At 42.8% G+C, this 18,710-nt stretch overlaps 1 protein-coding gene across 3 annotated transcripts in view; it reads right to left on the bottom strand.

Moving 5' to 3' along the window:
• Nucleotides 1–18,710, bottom strand: part of LOC126354802 (uncharacterized) — a 136,570-nt gene that overhangs the window by 19,218 nt on the left and 98,642 nt on the right. For all 3 annotated transcript variants that reach the window (XM_050004719.1, XM_050004720.1, XM_050004718.1), the window contains exon 4: nt 16,865–17,104. In XM_050004719.1, the coding sequence (XP_049860676.1) occupies nt 16,865–17,104 (240 nt within the window). The remainder of the gene's footprint in view (nt 1–16,864; nt 17,105–18,710) is intronic.

Here is an 18,710-nt window from a genome sequence, read left to right as displayed (position 1 = left end):
GTAGTGCCTACAAAGGAGAAGAAATTGTGGGTGAGGATATAGTTGGTCATAGTGACTAGGAAGAATGTTGTTGGTTTGTAATTCATTGGGTTTTGGGAATGCCTATGGCCTTATCACTATTGAACACTACCTTGTTGGTCAAAAGCTCACTTTCTGACAGTCTTTGTTGTGCCTATCTGTGACTCACCATCTCTGCTATATGACTACCCTTTTCATGACATTGATACATTCCATCCTGGATTTTTCCTTTGTCTAAAATGAGCAGAAATGGGTAGTAAATGCATACTAAGTAGAAAGAGAATTTTGAAAGTACAACTTGTACAAATGTTCTACATGTGCTTCACAATTAGGTCAGTATGATTCTGTCCTCTATTTCTGAGAGAAACAGATATAATTCTACATTTACTCAAAACACACTAAATATCAAACACTAAAAACATAATGTGTGATAACATATATTATTCTTTCCTTTGGAGAAAAAATACAGCAGAATATTGAACAAATACACTCCTGGAAATGGAAAAAAGAACTTATTGACACCGGTGTGTCAGACCCACCATACTTGCTCCGGACACTGCGAGAGGCGAGAGGGCTGTACAAGCAATGATCACACGCACGGCACAGCGGACACACCAGGAACCGCAGTGTTGGCCGTCGAATGGCGCTAGCTGCGCAGCATTTGTGCACCGCTGCCGTCAGTGTCAGCCAGTTTGCCGTGGCATACGGAGCTCCATTGCAGTCTTTAACACTGGTAGCATGCCGCGACAGGGTGGGCGTGAACCGTATGTGCAGTTGACGGACTTTGAGCGAGGGCGTATAGTGGGCATGCGGGAGGCCGGGTGGACGTACCGCCGAATTGCTCAACACGTGGGGCGTGAGGTCTCCACAGTACATCGATGTTGTCGCCAGTGGTCGGTGGAAGGTGCACGTGCCTGTCGACCTGGGACCGGACCGCAGCGACGCACGAATGCACGCCAAGACTGTAGGATCCTACGCAGTGCCGTAGGGGACCGCACCGCCACTTCCCAGCAAATTAGGGACACTCTTGCTCCTGGGGTATCGGCGAGGACCATTCGCAACCGTCTCCATGAAGCTGGGCTACGGTCCCGCACACCGTTAGGCCGTCTTCCGCTCACGCCCCAACATCGTGCAGCCCGCCTCCAGTGGTGTCGCGACAGGCGTGAATGGAGGAACGAATGGAGACGTGTCGTCTTCAGCGATGAGAGTCGCTTCTGCCTTGGTGCCAATGATGGTCATATGCGTGTTTGGCACCGTGCAGGTGAGCGCCACAATCAGGACTGCATACGACCGAGGCACACAGGGCCAACACCCGGCATCATGGTGTGGGGAGTGATCTCCTACACTGGCCGTACACCTCTGGTGATCGTCGAGGGGACACTGAATAGTGCACGGTACATCCAAACCGTCATCAAACCCATCGTTCTACCATTCCCAGACCGGCAAGGGAACTTGCTGTTCCAACAGGACAATGCACGTCCGCATGTATCCCGTGCCACCCAACGTGCTCTAGAAGGTGTAAGTCAACTACCCTGGCCAGCAAGATCTCCGGATCTGTCCCCCATTGAGCATGTTTGGGACTGGACGAAGCGTCGTCTCACACGGTCTGCACGTCCAGCACGAACGCTGGTCCAACTGAGGCGCCAGGTGGAAATGGCATGGCAAGCCGTTCCACAGGACTACATCCAGCATCTCTACGATTGTCTCCATGGGAGAATAGCAGCCTACATTGCTGTGAAAGGTGGATATACACTGTACTAGTGCCGACATTGTGCATGCTCTGTTGCCTGTGTCTATGTACCTGTGGTTCTGTCAGTATGATCATGTGATGTATCTGACCCCAGGAATGTGTCAATAAAGTTTCCCCTTCCTGGGACAATGAATTCACGGTGTTCTTATTTCAATTTCCAGGAGTGTATGATCTAACTATACAATACCAATGATAATTTAAAAAGTACACAATTGTACAACACCCATCTCTCCAGTCCTCCTACCTCACTCACCCGTTTCCACATGTCACTTGGACTGATTGTACAACTCCATTTTTAAAACGAACTGTACAGTTGAACCAGACAAAAAGTGTGTTATGAGCAGCACGGTGGTGGTGTACTGTGCATATGCTGCTACCTGCAGTCATGTGTAAAGCAATGATTGCTTCAAGTTCCAAACTGAGGTCTGCTGGCTGCCTGCCATTATTCAGCTCATTACAGTACTCTAAAGACTACCTTCCAACTTAGCAGTCGCTATTTATGAATTATTTGGCCTGTCAAATATGTCTGCATGTTACTATCAGTTATTGTGGCAACACTGTACACTGCTAAGAGACAGCAAAACTTATGTAGATTTCATTGTATTAGGTTTAGGACATCAAGCATCATGCATCAAATTGTACTGAAACTACATGCCATTCTGTGACATACTCTTAATAAATGTTATTTGTTATTCCTTATTATGTTGCTACATTTCTGTTATAGTGTGCCCTGGCGTGCGAAAGTGTTTAATTATAAAGCATGTAATTGACCACCTTTAAGGAACTATGGAAGGTAAACATTCTTCTGCTATTGTGGACCTAAATGCTGAATTAATAGTAGCATTCAGTTACTACATTCAGAGCAATTTCATCGTATGAAGCACAGAATGTCTATCCAAAAGACAGATTAGCAACCACAGGAGAGGGAGTGTTCATTATTGTCAACAAAAATGTTATACCGACTGAGGTCAAAATTGAGTCTGAATTTACTGGACATGAGTAGCAGGCCTAGGTGAACTCAAGTTAATTATCAGCAATTCTTTCCAGCCACTTGATTCCACTGTAAAAGTTTTAGAATTATTCAAGAGAAGTCCAAGCTTAATAGTGCAGAAATATCCAGATCATACAGTATTAGTTGCCTGATACTTTAATCTATTGAGTATAAACAGAAACATCTGTGGATTCAATGCAAGTGGTACAGACAGACAGTCTTGTGAAGTACTTTTGGTAACATTTTTCCTAAAACTGCCTTGAACAACTGGTAAGACAAACCAAATGCAACTTAAGTATTTTAGACCTTGTAACTACAAACGGGCCTGACCTTATCAACAGTGTTAGTACAGAGACAGGGATTACTGTTCATGGTAGCACCATAGCGACAATGGTTACGAAGTCAAAGCAGTTGTTAGCATCCCACTTAGACAATGAATGCACATCATTTAGTTCCAATGTGACAGAGATAGAGGAATTAAGGGCAGAATTTAAACTGATTGTTAATCACACTCTGCAGATGTATGTGCCATGTAAGTGGATTAAGGATGGAAAAGGCCTTCCATGGTTTAATAATCAAATTCAGGAAATGCTCAGGAAACAGATATTGTTGCACTCACGGTTCAAGAAAGAAAGAGCAAAGGTTGACAGTCAAAAGTTAATAGAAAGTCATGCCTCTGGAAGAAGATCAATGTGTGAAGCATATAACTTCCACTGTAGTACCTTAGCAAAAGCTCATGCTGAGATCCCGAGAAAATTTTGTTCATACATAAAATCACTAAGTGGATGAAGGCTTCTCTCTTTCTATTTACTCACTCATCAACCAGGTAGAAGACGGCATAAGGAAAGCTGAAGTTTTAAATTTCACATTTACGAATCAAGAGAATCATACAAATATACCATTGTTTGACTGTCACACAGACTCCCTGTGGGAAACATAGAAATAGGCATCCCTGGTATAGAGAAGTCACTGAAAGAGTTGGATGCAAGTCACCAGGTCCAGATGGGATCCCAATTTGGTTTTACAGAGAGTATTCTGTGGCTTTGGCCCCTCCCTTAGCTTAGCATTTATTGCGAATCTCTCTTCCCATGCAATGCCGGCCATGGTGGTCTCGCGGTTCTAGGCGCGCAGTCCGGAACCGTGCGACGGCTACGGTCGCAGGTTTGAATCCTGCCTCAGGCATGGATGTGTGTGATGTCCTTAGGTTAGTTAGGTTTAAGTAGTTCTAAGTTCTAGGGGACTGATGACCACAGCAGTTGAGTGCCATAGTGCTCAGAGCCATTTGAACCATTTTCTTCCCACACAAAATACCAAGTGACTAGAAAAAAATGCCCAACTCCAGTATATTAGCAAGGTAAAAGAATGGACCCACTTAATTACAGATCAATGTCCTTAACATTAGTCTGCTGCAGAATTCTAGAACACATCCTGAGTTCAAATATAATAAATTTACTTAAGACAGAAAAGCTTCTGTTCACAAATCAGCACAGATTTAGAAAGCATCGCTTGTGCGAAACTAAGCTAGCCCTTTTTTCACATGGTATCCTGCTAACCATGGATGGAAGGCAGCAGACAGATTCCATATTCCTAAATTTCCAGAAAGTGTTTGACATGGTGCCCCACTGCAGACTGTTGGTGAAGGTCCGAGCAGACGGATTAAGTTATCAGATATGTGAGTGACTGAAAGAATTTGTAAGTAATAGAACCCAGTTTTTTTACCCTCAATGGTGAGTGTTCATCAGTGAACAGGGAATCATCAGAGTCTGCCAGGGAAATGTGATAGGCAGCAACACTATTATTTTCTGTATACATAAATGATCTGGTGGACAGGGATGGCAGCAATCTGCAACTGTTTCATGATGATGCTGTGGGGTACAGGATGGCGTAGTTCTTGAGTGACTGTATTAGGACATGAGGTGACTTAGACAGAGTTTCTAGATGGTGTGATGAATGGCAGCTGGCTCTAAATGTAAGAAAATGTAAGTTAATGTGGCTGATTAGGAGAAACAATCCAGTATGTTTGAGTGCAGCATTAGTAATGTGGTGATTGACAGTCTCATTGATTAAATATCTAGGCTTAATGTTGCAAAGTGATACAAAATGGAATGAGTGTGTCAGACTGTTAGTAGGAAAGGTGAATGCTCAACTTCATTTTATTTGGGGAAGTGTAACATACCTATAAAGGATATGGCATATAGAACATTAGTGGGACTGTTCTTGTATACTGCTTGAGTGTCTGGTATCCCCCCCCCCCTCCCCCCCCCCCCCCAGATATCAAAGCAATTCAGAGATGTGTTGCCAGATTTGTTACTGGCAAGTTCAATCAGTGTGCTCGTATTACGGGAATGCTTCATTAACTCAAATGAGAATCCCTGGAGGAAAGACAATGTTCTTTTCAAGAGGCACTGTTGTGGAATTTATAGAACCAGCTTTTTAGAACAACTGTAGATCTACTCTACGGGTACCCACGTACATTTTGAGTAAGGGCCACAAAGATAAGATGAGAGAAATTAGCGCTCATACGAAGGTGTATAGCAATCATTTTCCCCCTGTGAATGAAATAGGAAAGGAAATTACTAGTAGTGGTACAAGGTACTGTCTGCCATACACCGCATGGTGGCTTTCATAGTACGTATATAGATTAGATGCCGATAATGTTTTGTAGCTCTCATCAGGAGGAGAGCCTTCAGGCATGTAGAATGAATCAGGTTGTATAGTAACAAAGTGTAGCAACTGTTAGAAACCACATTAATTATTAGTTATCCTTGAACTGCTATAAACATATACTTCTACACCCATACTCAGCAAATTACTGTGAAGATTGTGGCAGATAGCACATTTATTGTACAATATACTGTATTAAGGTTTCTTCTTGTCCCACTCATGGACAGTGTGTGGGAAGGACAACTGCTTGTACAACTGCGTGCTAGCTGTTATACATTTAATTCTGTTTGTACAATCCCTATTATATAGACAGATAGAGAGCTGATAAATATTTGTAGCTCCTGTCATGAAATGTGGTTCTTGAATTTTTATAAGCAGGTTGTTGCAACATGCACGACATCTTCCTTTCAGTCTATGGCAGCTTTGTTTTTCCAACATTTCTGTCACACTCTCTCTGTCAGGCCATTATCATTTCCAGCAACTTTTTTTTGTATATGCTTAATGCCCCCTGTTCATCTGACCTGATATGGATTCAATACATTTCAACAATATACAGATACAGACTGTAGAAGTGTTTTGTATGTCATGTCTCCTGTTGGCAGTTTCTCAGTATCCTACACATGATTAGTTTTAATTTCATATTAGATATACGTTTCGTCTCGTATATCCATTGTGAGAAGATCCTGTAGGATGTATAACATGCCAGAAAACAAGAATACATAGTAAATATTTATAGAGGAAAAGAATGTCATGCTAGTGCACCTTCCACAGGTCCAAATGAAATGGTCCTCATGGATGTGGAATAAAGGAAAAAATTTCAAACTTGTTTTCATTTAAAAGATTATAGAAAATTGTCACAAAACATATAAATGTTCAGTACACTGAGGAGGCTATGAAGTTATTAGTCTACTGTAGCCACACAATTTTATATAGAAAAATTAGAAAAATCATTTTAAAACACTAATTTACATTGATCATATTATTGCACTGAAGTTGTGCAGAAGACAGATTTTGTGTAATATCAATTTTATTTCATATTGTCAGTTATACACTGAATGACAAAAAATGAAGCACCCAGAAGGAGAGGAGGAAGCAAAATGAAACTCAATGTTTTGAGAGGGATTTAAATGTTTTTTTAGTAATTACAATATCGAGCCAAATTTGTAAAGACACTAGCTACACGAGCCCAGTTGGTATGACATTGTGCCTCCTCTGATATGATTGCATGCATTGATTAATTTTGGAAGAGTCTCACGAAGCTGTTGTATCCTCTTCTGAGGCAAGGTAGCCCACAGATGTTGTAGCTGTTCCTCAGTATCCCGTATACAGGCACTGCGATAAAGTCAATCTCTGATCTGTTTCCATATATGTTCAGCTGGTGACAGATGTGAGATTTTAATGGCCCCATAAGTACCTCAGCATCATGCAGACAGTAAAAATAGACATGTGCCATTTGTGTACAAGCATTTTCCTGTTGAAGATTGGCAGCATGATATTGTTGCATTAGAGGTACACTACGTGGTCAAAAGTATCCAGACACCCCCAAAAACATAGGTTTTTCATATTATGTCCATTGTGCTGTCACCTACTGCCAGGTACTCCATATCAGTGACTTCAGTAGTCATTAGACATCGTGAGAGAGCAGAATGGGGCGCTCTGCCAAACTGACGGACTTCGAATGTGATCAGGTGATTTGGTGTCATTTGTGTCATCAACTGTACACGAGATTTCCACACTCTTAAACATCCCTAGGTCCACTGTTTCTGATGTGATAGTGAAGTGGAAACATGAAGGGACTCATCCAGCGCAAAAGTGTACAGGCCGACTTCATCCATTGACTGAGACTGCCGATGGTTCAAGAGGGGTCATAATGTGTAATAGACAAACATCTATCCAGACCGTCACACAGCAATTCCAAACTGCATCAGGATCCACTGCAAGTACAATGACAGTTAGGCGAGAAGTGAGAAAACTTGGATTTCATGGTTGAGCGGCTGCTGATAAGCCACACATCATGCCAGTAAATGCCAAATGACGCCTCGCTTGGTGTAAGGAGCATAAATATAGGGTGGCTGAACAGTGGAAAAACGTTATGTGGTGATCTGATGGCAGGGTGTGGGTATGGTGAATGCATGGTGAATGTCGTCTGCCAGTGTGTGCAGTGCCAACAGTAAAGTTCGGAGGCGGTGGCATTATGGTGTGATCATGTTTTTCATGGAGCGGGCTTGCACCCCTTGTTGTTTTGCATGGTACTATCACAACACAGGCCTACATTGATGTTTTAAGCACCTTCTTGCTTCCCACTGTTGAAGAGCAATGCAGGGATGGAAATTGCATCTTTTAACATGATTGAGCACCTGTTCATAATGCACGTCCCGTCGCACAGTGGTTACATGATGATAACATCCCTGTAATGGACTGGCCTGCACAGAGTGCTGATCTGAATCCTATTGAACATCTTTTTGATGTTTTGGAATGTTGACTTCATGCCGGGCCTCACTGACAGACATCGATACCTCTCCTCAGTGCAGCACTCCATGGAGAATGGACTGCCATTCCTCAAGAAACCCAGCACCTGATTGAACGTATGCCTGCAAGAGTGGAAGCTGTCATCAAGGCTAAGGGTGGGCCAACATCATATTGAATTCCAGCATTAACGATGGAGGGCACCATGAACTTTTAAGTCATCTTCAGCTAAGTGTCCGGAAACTTTTAACCACGTAGTGTACATATGGGGATGCAGGATGTCCATGATGTACTGTTCTGCTGTCAAAGTTCCTTTAACTACTGCCAACCATAACCTGAAGTCATACCTGATGGTTCCTCACACCAATACACTAGGAGTAACACCACTGTACCTATCCAAAACAATGGAGAAGGAGGAGATTAGTGTTTAATGTCCCGTTGACAATGAAGTCAGTAGAGACTGGGTACAAGATCGGATCAGGAAATGATTGAGGAGGAAATCAGCTGTGTCCTTTGGAAGGAACCATCTCAGCATTTGCCTTAAGCAATTTAAGGGCATCACAGAAAACCTAAATCAGGATGACTGGATGTGGGTGTGAACCGTCATCCTCCTGAATGTGAGCCCAGTGTGCTAACCACTGCACTACTCCACTTGGTCCAAAACAGCAGAAACGCAGGACCTCTCCCAACACTGCTACTGTACTCACCAACAACAGTCATCCCGGCAGTGTAGTGCATTACCTCATTTCATCACTGAGCACATTGTGACACTATTCATCAGAATTCTGTGCTTTCTAGTCATGTCACCACTCTAAATGCAGCTGTTTGTGTTCTGATGTTAACAGCCAGCTATGTGGGGGACTGTAATTCCACAGTCGGTCGGCTGCAGAATTACACAGAATCCTGCAGTTAGTCCATTACCTGATCTTGGATGGCAGGTGCAGATGTAAAGGGACTATGATGTGCTCGGTGCATAATACAGCAATCTTCCACTGTGGTGATCAGACATGGTCAACCGGAACCTTGATGACAAGAATGCCAGGCCTTATGTTCCCATTCACTTAATAGTTAGGCTACTGTCACATCAGAATGCATTAAAAATCTGGATATTGCATGATTTGAACAGATGACCTGATGGAGACCTCTTTCCAACTGTGTCAGGTGCTGATAAACCAGTGCTCTGCATCTCCAAGTTCCAGCATGATAACAACACAAATGCTTTCTCGTAACCATTCTGTCCCTCCCAGAGAATTCCAACTACGATCACTTATATACCTGCTCATTTGTTATTCGATCTACCAATGTAACTTTCAGCATTTTTCTATAGTACTACATTTCAAAATCTTTTATTATCATCTTGTCTTAACTGCTTATCATCCACATTTCACTCCAATACAAGACTTCACTAAAGACAAATACCTTCAGAAAAGACTGTCTAACACTTAAATTTATACCAGATGTTAACAAATTCCTTTTTTTCATAAATGCTTTTCTAGCTACTGTCAATGCACATTTTGTAGCCCCCAATTTGGGCCATCATCGGTTATTTTGCTGTCCAAATAGCAAAAGTCATCTGCTACTTTAATGTCTCCTTTTCTAAACTAATTAGCTCATTATTAAGTGATTTATTTCAAGTACATTCCGTTCTCCTTGTTTTACTGTTATTCATATTCATCTTATAATTTCTTTTAAAGATACTACCCATTCCTTCAACTGCTCTTTCAAGTCGTTTGCCATCTGTGACAGAACTATAATGTAATCAGCAAACCTCAAAGTTTTTACTTCTTTTCTGTGAACTTTAAGCCTATAACCCTGTCTCACTCCCTTCTCAACAACAGCTTACCTTTCATGTTCTTCAACTCTAACTCCACTTCAAGTTGTAAATAACCTTTTGTTCTCTCAGTCATCATTGTCAAAAGCTCTCTCTAAACCTACCAATGTTATAAATGTAGGTTTGCCTGTCTTCAGCCTATCTTCTAGGATAAGCCATCAGGTTAGTATTGCCTCATGTGTTTCCAAATTTCTCCAGAACCCAAACTGATCTTCCCCGAGGTCAGCCTCTACCAGTTTTTCCATTCTCCTCCAAGTAATCCATGTCAATATTTGCTACATGGCTTATAAACCTGATGGTTTGGTAGTATTCACATCTGTCTGCAATTTCTTCCTTTGGAACTAGAATTATGACATTCTTTTTGAAGTCTGAGGGTATTTCACTTATCTCATGTATCCTGAACACCAAGGAGTATAATTTTATGATAGCTGGCTCTCCCAAATATCTAAATAATTCTGAGAGGATGTCATCTATTCCAGAAGCCTTGTTTCCATTTGGTCTTTCAATGCTCTGCCATACTCTTCTTGGAGTATCATGTTTCCCACCTCATCTTGGTATGCTTCTCTTTCTATAACATTGCATCTTGATCTGCTTCCACTTCTCCTCCTATAACATTGTACTGAAGTCTGTTTCTCTTATATGGACCCTCTATATATTCCTTGCACTTTCAGCTTTCCCTGTGGATCTCGCAGATGAACAGGACGAGCAGAATTTTGCAAGGATTTTTTTTTTTGCAGAGTCTATGTTGATTTATGTAGGAGCTTTTTGTTCTCCAAAAAAATCATACTCTAAGAGTATAAAACATATCCATACTTCTACAACAGACTGACATCAATTATATATGCCTGTAATAATGTGCACCATTCTTGAAAACAAAATGATTTATGTTTTTCCCCAGTTGCTAGTAACAATTCATTGCTCCAGTGGCCTACAACAAACTACTGTTAGAAGAGGAGCAGGTTCTTCCTCATAATCTCTAGAATCTCACATGTATCTCATCCAGCCCAATGCTTTTCCACTACTGAGCAGTTTTAGTTGAGTTTCTATTGAATGATCACCTCTCTCAATATTTGCCATTTGAGCGTTCATGTGTTAACAGAAAGGAGGAACCTCATTACAAACTTCCTCGGTGAAACAGTTTCAGAAGATCAAATTTAGTATTTTCATCATCTCCCCATCTTCATATTTGATGCCAGAATAGTCACTGAGAGGCAGAACAAATGATTTCAGTCCCATTTCTGTTTTGCCCACACCACAGAGTGTGCAGAGTTTTTTAAATAACAGTGATTTGAACTGTCTACCCTGAACAGTGGTGATGGATGTTGGGCACTCGAATCTAGCTATCAGGGAAAATACAAATGCTCATGCTACAGAATCTGCCATAATGTCCACAAGAAGGATTGCCTCCACCCACCCTGTAACATGGTTGATGATGAACAAGATATTTCTGAAACCACCAACGTGGATAATGGCCTGATGAGGTCTAGGTGCACATGCCATACACAGCCTCTAGGGATGTCAAATTTGCCATTTGCCGTGGGGGGGAGTGGCTGCTGCATATGTCTGTCAACTGCACTGACACAGCATGCAGGCAGGACCCCACACATGGCAGTCCTCCACCATGCCTGTCTGCACAGTGTTTCATGATGAGCCATGTAATAGCCTTAGCACCAGTGTGTGAAAGATTATGCAAAACAGCAAAAACTTGGTGATGTAAAGCAGGACAATAAGCTACTGATGACCATGGATGTATCGCACCATAAAGGCTTGACCAAATCCAGTAGAATGCAAGAAACTAACTGTAGGGAAGTGGAAGAGGCCTAACACAGATTCTGAAGTTCGATACCATGTCCTGTAAGTGCACCAGTTCATCAGAACTGATGGGAGCTGAGATAGCATTGACACATGATAGATAGTCAGGCATAACAGTTTCTGAGCAATGGATATACTAGATGTCTGTTGTGTACTGACTGATCAGATCAGTCTACCAAAACCTGCATGGGGGAGGGTCAATGGTAGGATTGCAAATAGTGTCAACGAGGGGGGATGATCCATGAAAATTGTTATGTTCCTTCCTTCGATGTATGTGTGGAAATATTTGACAACCTTGTGCATCACAAGAAGTTCCCTCTTGAAAGCAGATCACTTAAGTTGAGCCATAGGTAGTTTATTGGAAAAAAATGGAGTGGCTGAGTTGTGTTACTAGTGTGCTGTTGGAGAACTGCACCTACTGCAAGATTACTTGTGTCTGCCATAATAGAGATACGACCATCTGGCAAGGGGTGGGCAAGAGTGATGGCATGTTCTAGAGCTGTTTTGAGATTCTTAAAATCTTTCATCGTATCATCAGACCACTGTACCCAGTGATTACCGGAAGTTTTTTTGCCAGTTAATTTGTCAGTAAGAGGGGCTTCAATAGATACCACCATCAGCAGATTGTGTGTGTAAAAATTGGTGCTCCCCAAAAGCCATGCAATTTGCGTAAAGTCAGTGGGTGTGGTAGATTGCAGCCCAATCTCTTGAAGGATGTATATCCTCACAGGAGAGCATCAGAGTTGTGATTTATCAAGATAAATCCTGACTCCGTTAGATGCCAGTGACTCCTCTGCCTTGGCCAGGTGTGGCTCACATTCTTTGTCAGAGGAGCAGAAAATGAGAATGTTGGCTAGGTATGTGTAGCAGTAAGAGCAGTTCAAGAGAAGTGAGTCTATGATATGTGGCCAAGTTTGAGACACATTTTTGAGGCCATAAGGCTTGTAACAAAATTTGTAAACGCCATAGTTACCAGAGAAGAGCACTGTGCCACCCTTCTCGGTTACCAAGTGTACCGGGGAAGACCAGTTACTGTCTGATGGGTGAACAGTGCTAGCCCACAGAAGTTCATCAACTACAGTCTTAACAAGGCATAGTTTGTGTGAAGGGAGGTATCATGCACTGGGGGAGGGGGGGGGGGGGGGGAGGGCAATCTGTCATGACAATTTTGTGAGTCATCCTTTTTGTAATAGTGTTCTTCTGGACTAACGAATATGAGAAGGGGACATCTCGAGCAGGAATTAGTAGCATATAGGAGTCACAACCTGAGATGCCATTGGCACAGGCGAAGGCAGGCACATTAGAGTTGTAAGAGGCATGCTGCTGGTGTCAAGATACAGAGGTATAGACAGTCGGCGTATTAGGTGTCGCGTATCAGCATGGGCCTGCTTAGCCATCTAGATGGTGCAGTCCAGTTCTGCATTGTGAGTGTGAAGGTCATCTACCACAGAGTGCTCAGATTGGAACCAAGTGACGAAAATGGTGAGGCAGTTCGTCAGAGAAGAGTACTCAGTGAGAACTGTGCTGGTATCATTGGAAGGCTGATGGGGAGCTGAGGGAGCGACTGAACATGCATTATATGTACCCGAAGCGTGGTGCACTGAAGTAGACAACAGGAGTTCAGGCAACAGGCTGAAGTGAAGCAGGAAATCAGTTCCAAGTACTGGGTCTTTGATGTCAGCCATGTGGAAGGACCAAATGAATGGTTTGCCAGGGATGAGTTTCATAGGTAACTTGACCACAACATTGATACAAAGTGTCAATTTATTTGCTGCTTAAAGGGAAAGTGTGGTTGGTATCATAACTGTTACATTGAATGAGAGCATGACAACAGTAATATCAGCTCCAATCTCAACAAGGAAATGATGACGAAAGCATAAATCTGAGGTGTACAGACAGCCTCGTGGAGTAAAGGATTGAATAGAGTGCAATGTCTGTAGGTGTCCTTTGTTGTCCTCATGAGTTGTGGCACCTACTGTGGCCCAAATGAAGCGTTTGGGAATGTGCAGGGAGGTTGGAAATCACGGGTGGCATCCCTGATAGTTGCGTGTAACCAGCATAGTGGATATACTGGGTGGGGGGCTGCGTGTGGTTCAGCTGGGACTGCTATGCCTCCCACAATGACGGGAGAGGGTAGCAAATGGATGGCCCACTCTAGTTTAACTTTAGTCGGGGAAGTTCCGCCAGAAGTGGCTGGTGGTTCCCAGTGCTGGCCACAAGATGACTGCAGTTCATTGCACTGCCCGAGGCGGATCTTCACCCAGCCTCTACCAGCCAATGGAAAAAGTATAGGCACTGCCAATACCAACCTCAGTAGTAGACACTGTACTGCACGTGGTAAGTGGCAGTGTCGAATAATGGCATAAGCCTGATATGCCAACTGTATTTTATCTTCCTGTGATGATAAGTATGAGGAAACAAATGTAACTTTAGTTCTTGTGACAGTTTAACTAACCACAATGCACAGAGTGCAAAGTCTGGTGTGAATTCTGCCATAACCTGAGCATGTAGGTGTTGCCATAGCTGGGAAGGGGTTCTGTCACTTAAACTCTCATTGTGAATGGTACTGTGGATTGCATATGTTGGAATACATGAAAAGTGCTTGATGAGGAGGGCACAAGCAGAAGCATATTTGTTATGCTCAGGTGGGTTTAGCAACAAGTCACTAATGGGTGGTCATGCAGATGGTTCACCAATCAAACAAAATAGGTGTCGTCATCTATAATACCATTTTTGTTCAACAAGTAGTCCATCAAGGTACATTACATCAGAGCATTGTCCACTTGTATCAATGGCAACTTCAGAAGATGACCTGGAGGTAGAGCTTGTGGTGGAGTGTGTAGGGAGCAGACCATGTGAGGTTTCAGAGAAGCTGCATTCACTGGCACTGACTGTGCAATGGTGATGGGTGCAATTTTCTGATGTAGGTGTGACACATGTGTTGGCATGGTATGATGCCCATTAGTCACAGATCATGTGGAGAAGGGGGCTGTATGACTGCGTGATGAACACAGCATGGGCAGAGCAGTAGAATCGTGAAGCGAAACAGGTGAAATGAAAGCAGCACTGCCGAGGTGGGCTGCCGGTGATCTGTCATCTGTGGTCTGTGTAGGAGGAAGCAGCACATGACCACAAGAGAAACCCATTGTGGCAGCTGTGGAAGTATTTCCAACCAATTCAGACGTGTTTCTGAAGTAAGGTGTGTAATCGTGACCGAGTGCCGAGTGGTGGGGTGGAACATAACTTGTATGACACCTGAGGTCTGCAGGGTGCAGTAGGTCAGGTAGACACAGGGGTATCCCAGCCTGGTTGACTCAAGTGTCCCATTGGCCAGTATGGAAGGGGGCTAATTAAATGGCAGAGTGTGGTTGATGAGAAAGCTGGCATCAAAGGTACACGATGCGTGTAATAATTGACCACACTTGCAAGAGGGGAGCAGTGCATGTGGGCCCGAAACTGTACAGCTGAGTGGTCCACAGTGGAGTGAGATAGAAACTCTGGACAGAGGAAACAGAATCTTGAGTAGAAGAAACTTCCTGCTGAACAGAGAATCCAGTAGCAGGCATCAATGCAGATGTGTGCTGCACCCAACGTGGTATGACAAAGGAGGTCAGAGTTGTCTGTTTCGGTGGAGTAGACACTGGAGAATGAGCATTCTCATTATATTGATAGCACACATTAAAAAATGTTGTGCTTCACAATCAACTGTCAGTTCCACGATAGTCACTATAGTGATGTTCTGAACTGTTGGGAAGGTTGTAGTTTGACTCATTGCTTGAGCTAGTGTGAAACTGGTAATGAGTAATGCACAAACTGAAGCATATTCATGCAACTTGCAGTCATAAGTGTAGCTTTTCTATCGATTCTGACGAATTCCTTGGATAGAAATAACCAACATTTACAGTCAAACACACTTTGCTCATGCATGTTGACACAAAAAACCATAGCATTCGAAAACAACAAAAATCAAAATGTTTCTCAAAGCTCACTGAATCACAAGATAGAGCATGCCTTTTTCCACAGTCATTGGTGACTGATGATCGCCACAGCACCAAGATGGTGGATGTAGCCATCTACTGCCGTGAAAGACCAAAATGTCTGTTACTTTCCTGATAGCCCTTGTATAAAGTACACAGTTAGCCATTATCAAATAATAGATCTCAATCTGGTTAGATTTTTGAATAAATAAATTGTTTATGGATCTTGTATTACAGCTAGTTGTTTAATTTAGACTTCTCAGAGTTTATGTAGTTGATAGACCTGTTTGTTACAAGTACGAAGTTCATTGTATTGAAACTGATCAACAGTTTGGTCAGTGACAGTAAAGATGCATAAATATGAAATCCGACTTTGATGGTATTGATAAATGTTATTTAAAATGGACTCATAGCACATTGCGATCACCAACTGCACATTGTAAGAAGAAGAAGATGACTGAGACATCCATCCAACTGTTCAGTAAATAAACAGTACAAAGATCTAAAGAAGATCAGTGCTTGTTGAAACTAGTCTGCACCAAAAAGATGAAAATGACTCTGTTATAAACATATCGAAACATTGTGTTTATCATAGACCTCTAATTTGGCAGTGTGTGTTTCCAGTATTATAGCATTCAGTGTGAGTGATGAGAAGAGACTGTAAAGGTTTTAGAGGTACGAGAGTTGTTTTATTTGTTACAGGTTTCTTCATTTGTAATTGGTTCCCTTCTGAAATAAAAATTGTCTAAATAACAATTGTGCATATGTTTCAATCACATCCAAATCAGTAACGTAATAAATTTTAGTCAATCTGTGGGAAAAAATAATTAAAAAAATATTTCATTTTATAAAATTATTTTCTGTAAATTCAAATTATTGTTACAATATAAAAAAGTCTTAAAAGTTGGCGACTGTTTTCTGTCAGTTCATTTATATGCCAGTGTTTTACTATCTGTCTATGTTAGTTACATCTTTGAAGAACATGATGTTGAAATTATTTGCAATTGTATCAATGCAAGTTTAAGTATAGAATTGTATGAGACCAGATTTAAAAGTTAATTAACAAATATGGCTATAATTAATAAACTGAGGCATTTAATAAAGTTATCAGAATTACATTTCTGCTTGCCGCATGTAACAATTGAAATGAATCCAGGATAAAAGGGAAGGTCTGCACTGAAGTTTCGCCGAGATCAAAACCCAGAAAATAAGTGAAAATATGTTGTACTTTCTATTTTTGAATATCTTTTAAAATATTGCAATATATCTTCTATTTTCATGTAATAAGGAACTTGAAATCAACTTTGAACATATTTAGTAGTCAAGAACAGTAGACAAAGCATTTCGAGATGCACCTGCACCGGCGTTCCAGTAGAAGAGCCCCGGGACGGCGAGGGCGGGCAGCGTGGGGTTGGCCGTCGTGTTGATGAGCCCCAGCACCGCAGATGCAGCAGACAGCAGCAGCGAGACACTCAAGAAGAGCTGTGTGCTCACCCACAGGCCCATGTTGATGAAAGGGAAGTCGCTAGTAGATGTGGTTGTATTTGTGGAGTCATCTCCTTCTAGCCATGGTAGATCCTCTTGTGCAGCTCTTACTGGAGACAAAACCAATGAGTATGTGCAAATAAAACCAAAAACCATGCATTCCACATCTTACAGGAACAGATTCAGATATCTGCAACTGCTTATCCACTAATTTGGAAGCAGGTGATGGTAAACAGCAAACAGAAAGTATAATGTTGTAGTTCTCCTTTCTTGGTACACTTTTCCTTCTCCAGGAACAATGGGCTGTTCCAGTAACAACCCATGTCAAGTTAGGGATTTTTCAGCCAAATACTGGGTGAGCTGTTAGTGGGGCAGAGGGAGGCACAAATGGGGATGTCATTAGTCTTATACAGGGAATCTTCTGAATACCTTCATCAGAAATGGAACAATAGTATGAGGAGGAAAGTTGCTGCTCACCACATAGTGGAGATCCTGAGTCGCAGATAGGCACAATAAAAAGACTGTCATGAATACTTCATTCTCTATTTCATTGTGCCTCTGCTTGCATTTTCACAAGTGCGGACGAGCGCATGCCCCCCCCCCCCCCCATCCCCCTCCACACACACAAATGCAACTCTCACACACTACTGCAGTCGCAGGCAACTGAGGCCACACTGTGAGCAGCAGCACCAATGCATGATGGGAGCGGTGACTGGAGGGGGCTAAGAAGGAGGCTGGGGCAGAGAGGGAGAGGGATAGAGAGGTAGGGGTGGCAGACAGTGCAGTGCTGCGGGGAGCATGTAGGGACAAGGTGGAGAGAGGATAGGACAACTAAGTGCAGTCAGGAGGTTAGACAGAGGGCACGGGAGAGGTAGAGGGGGGGGGGGGGGTAACAGAAAAGGAGAGAACTAAAAAGACTGGATGTGATGCCAGATTGAGGGCTGTGTAGTGCTGGGAAGCGGACAGGGTAGGGGCTGGACAATGATTAATGAAGGTTGAGGCCAGGGGGGTTATGAGAATGTAGGATGCATAATTCAGAAAAGCTGGTGTTGGTGGGAAGGATACAGATGGCACACGTGCTGTGAAGGAGTGATTGAAATGAAGGATATCATGTTCGGCATTGTGTTCATCAACAGGGTGGTTCACTTGTTTCTTGGCCAGAGTTCGTCGGAGGCCATTCATGTGGACAGAGAGCTTGTTGGTGTCATGTCCACACAGAATGCAGCACGGTGGTTGCAGCTTAGCTTGTAGATCACTTGACTGGTTTCACAGGTAGCCCTGCCTTTGATGGGATAGGTGATATTTGTGACTGGACTGGAGATGGTTGAGGTGAGAGGACAGGTCTTGCATCTAGGTCTATTACAGGGGTATGAACTATGAGGTAAGGGGTGGGAACAGGGATTGCGTAGGGATGGATGTGTATATTATGTAGGTTTGGTGGACGGCAGAATACCACTCTGGGAAGGGTGGGAAGGATAGTGGACAGGACATTTCTCGTTTCAAGGCACAATGAGAAGTAGTAGAAACCCTGGCAGAGAATGTAATTCAGTCACTCCAGTCCTGAGCAGCACTGAATTATGAGGGGAATGCTCCTCTGTGGCTGGATGGTGGCACTTTGGGAGGTGGAGGGAGACTGGAAACATAAGGCACTAGAGATTTGTTTTTGTACAAGGTTGGAAGGATATTTATGGTGTGTGAAGGCTTCTGTGAGACCCT

The sequence above is a fragment of the Schistocerca gregaria genome, chromosome 3 (genome assembly GCF_023897955.1).
Source record: "Schistocerca gregaria isolate iqSchGreg1 chromosome 3, iqSchGreg1.2, whole genome shotgun sequence".
NCBI lineage: Eukaryota > Metazoa > Arthropoda > Insecta > Orthoptera > Acrididae > Schistocerca > Schistocerca gregaria.
Note: the sequence above shows the minus strand (reverse complement) of the source record. Positions and strands in the feature narration are given on the sequence as shown.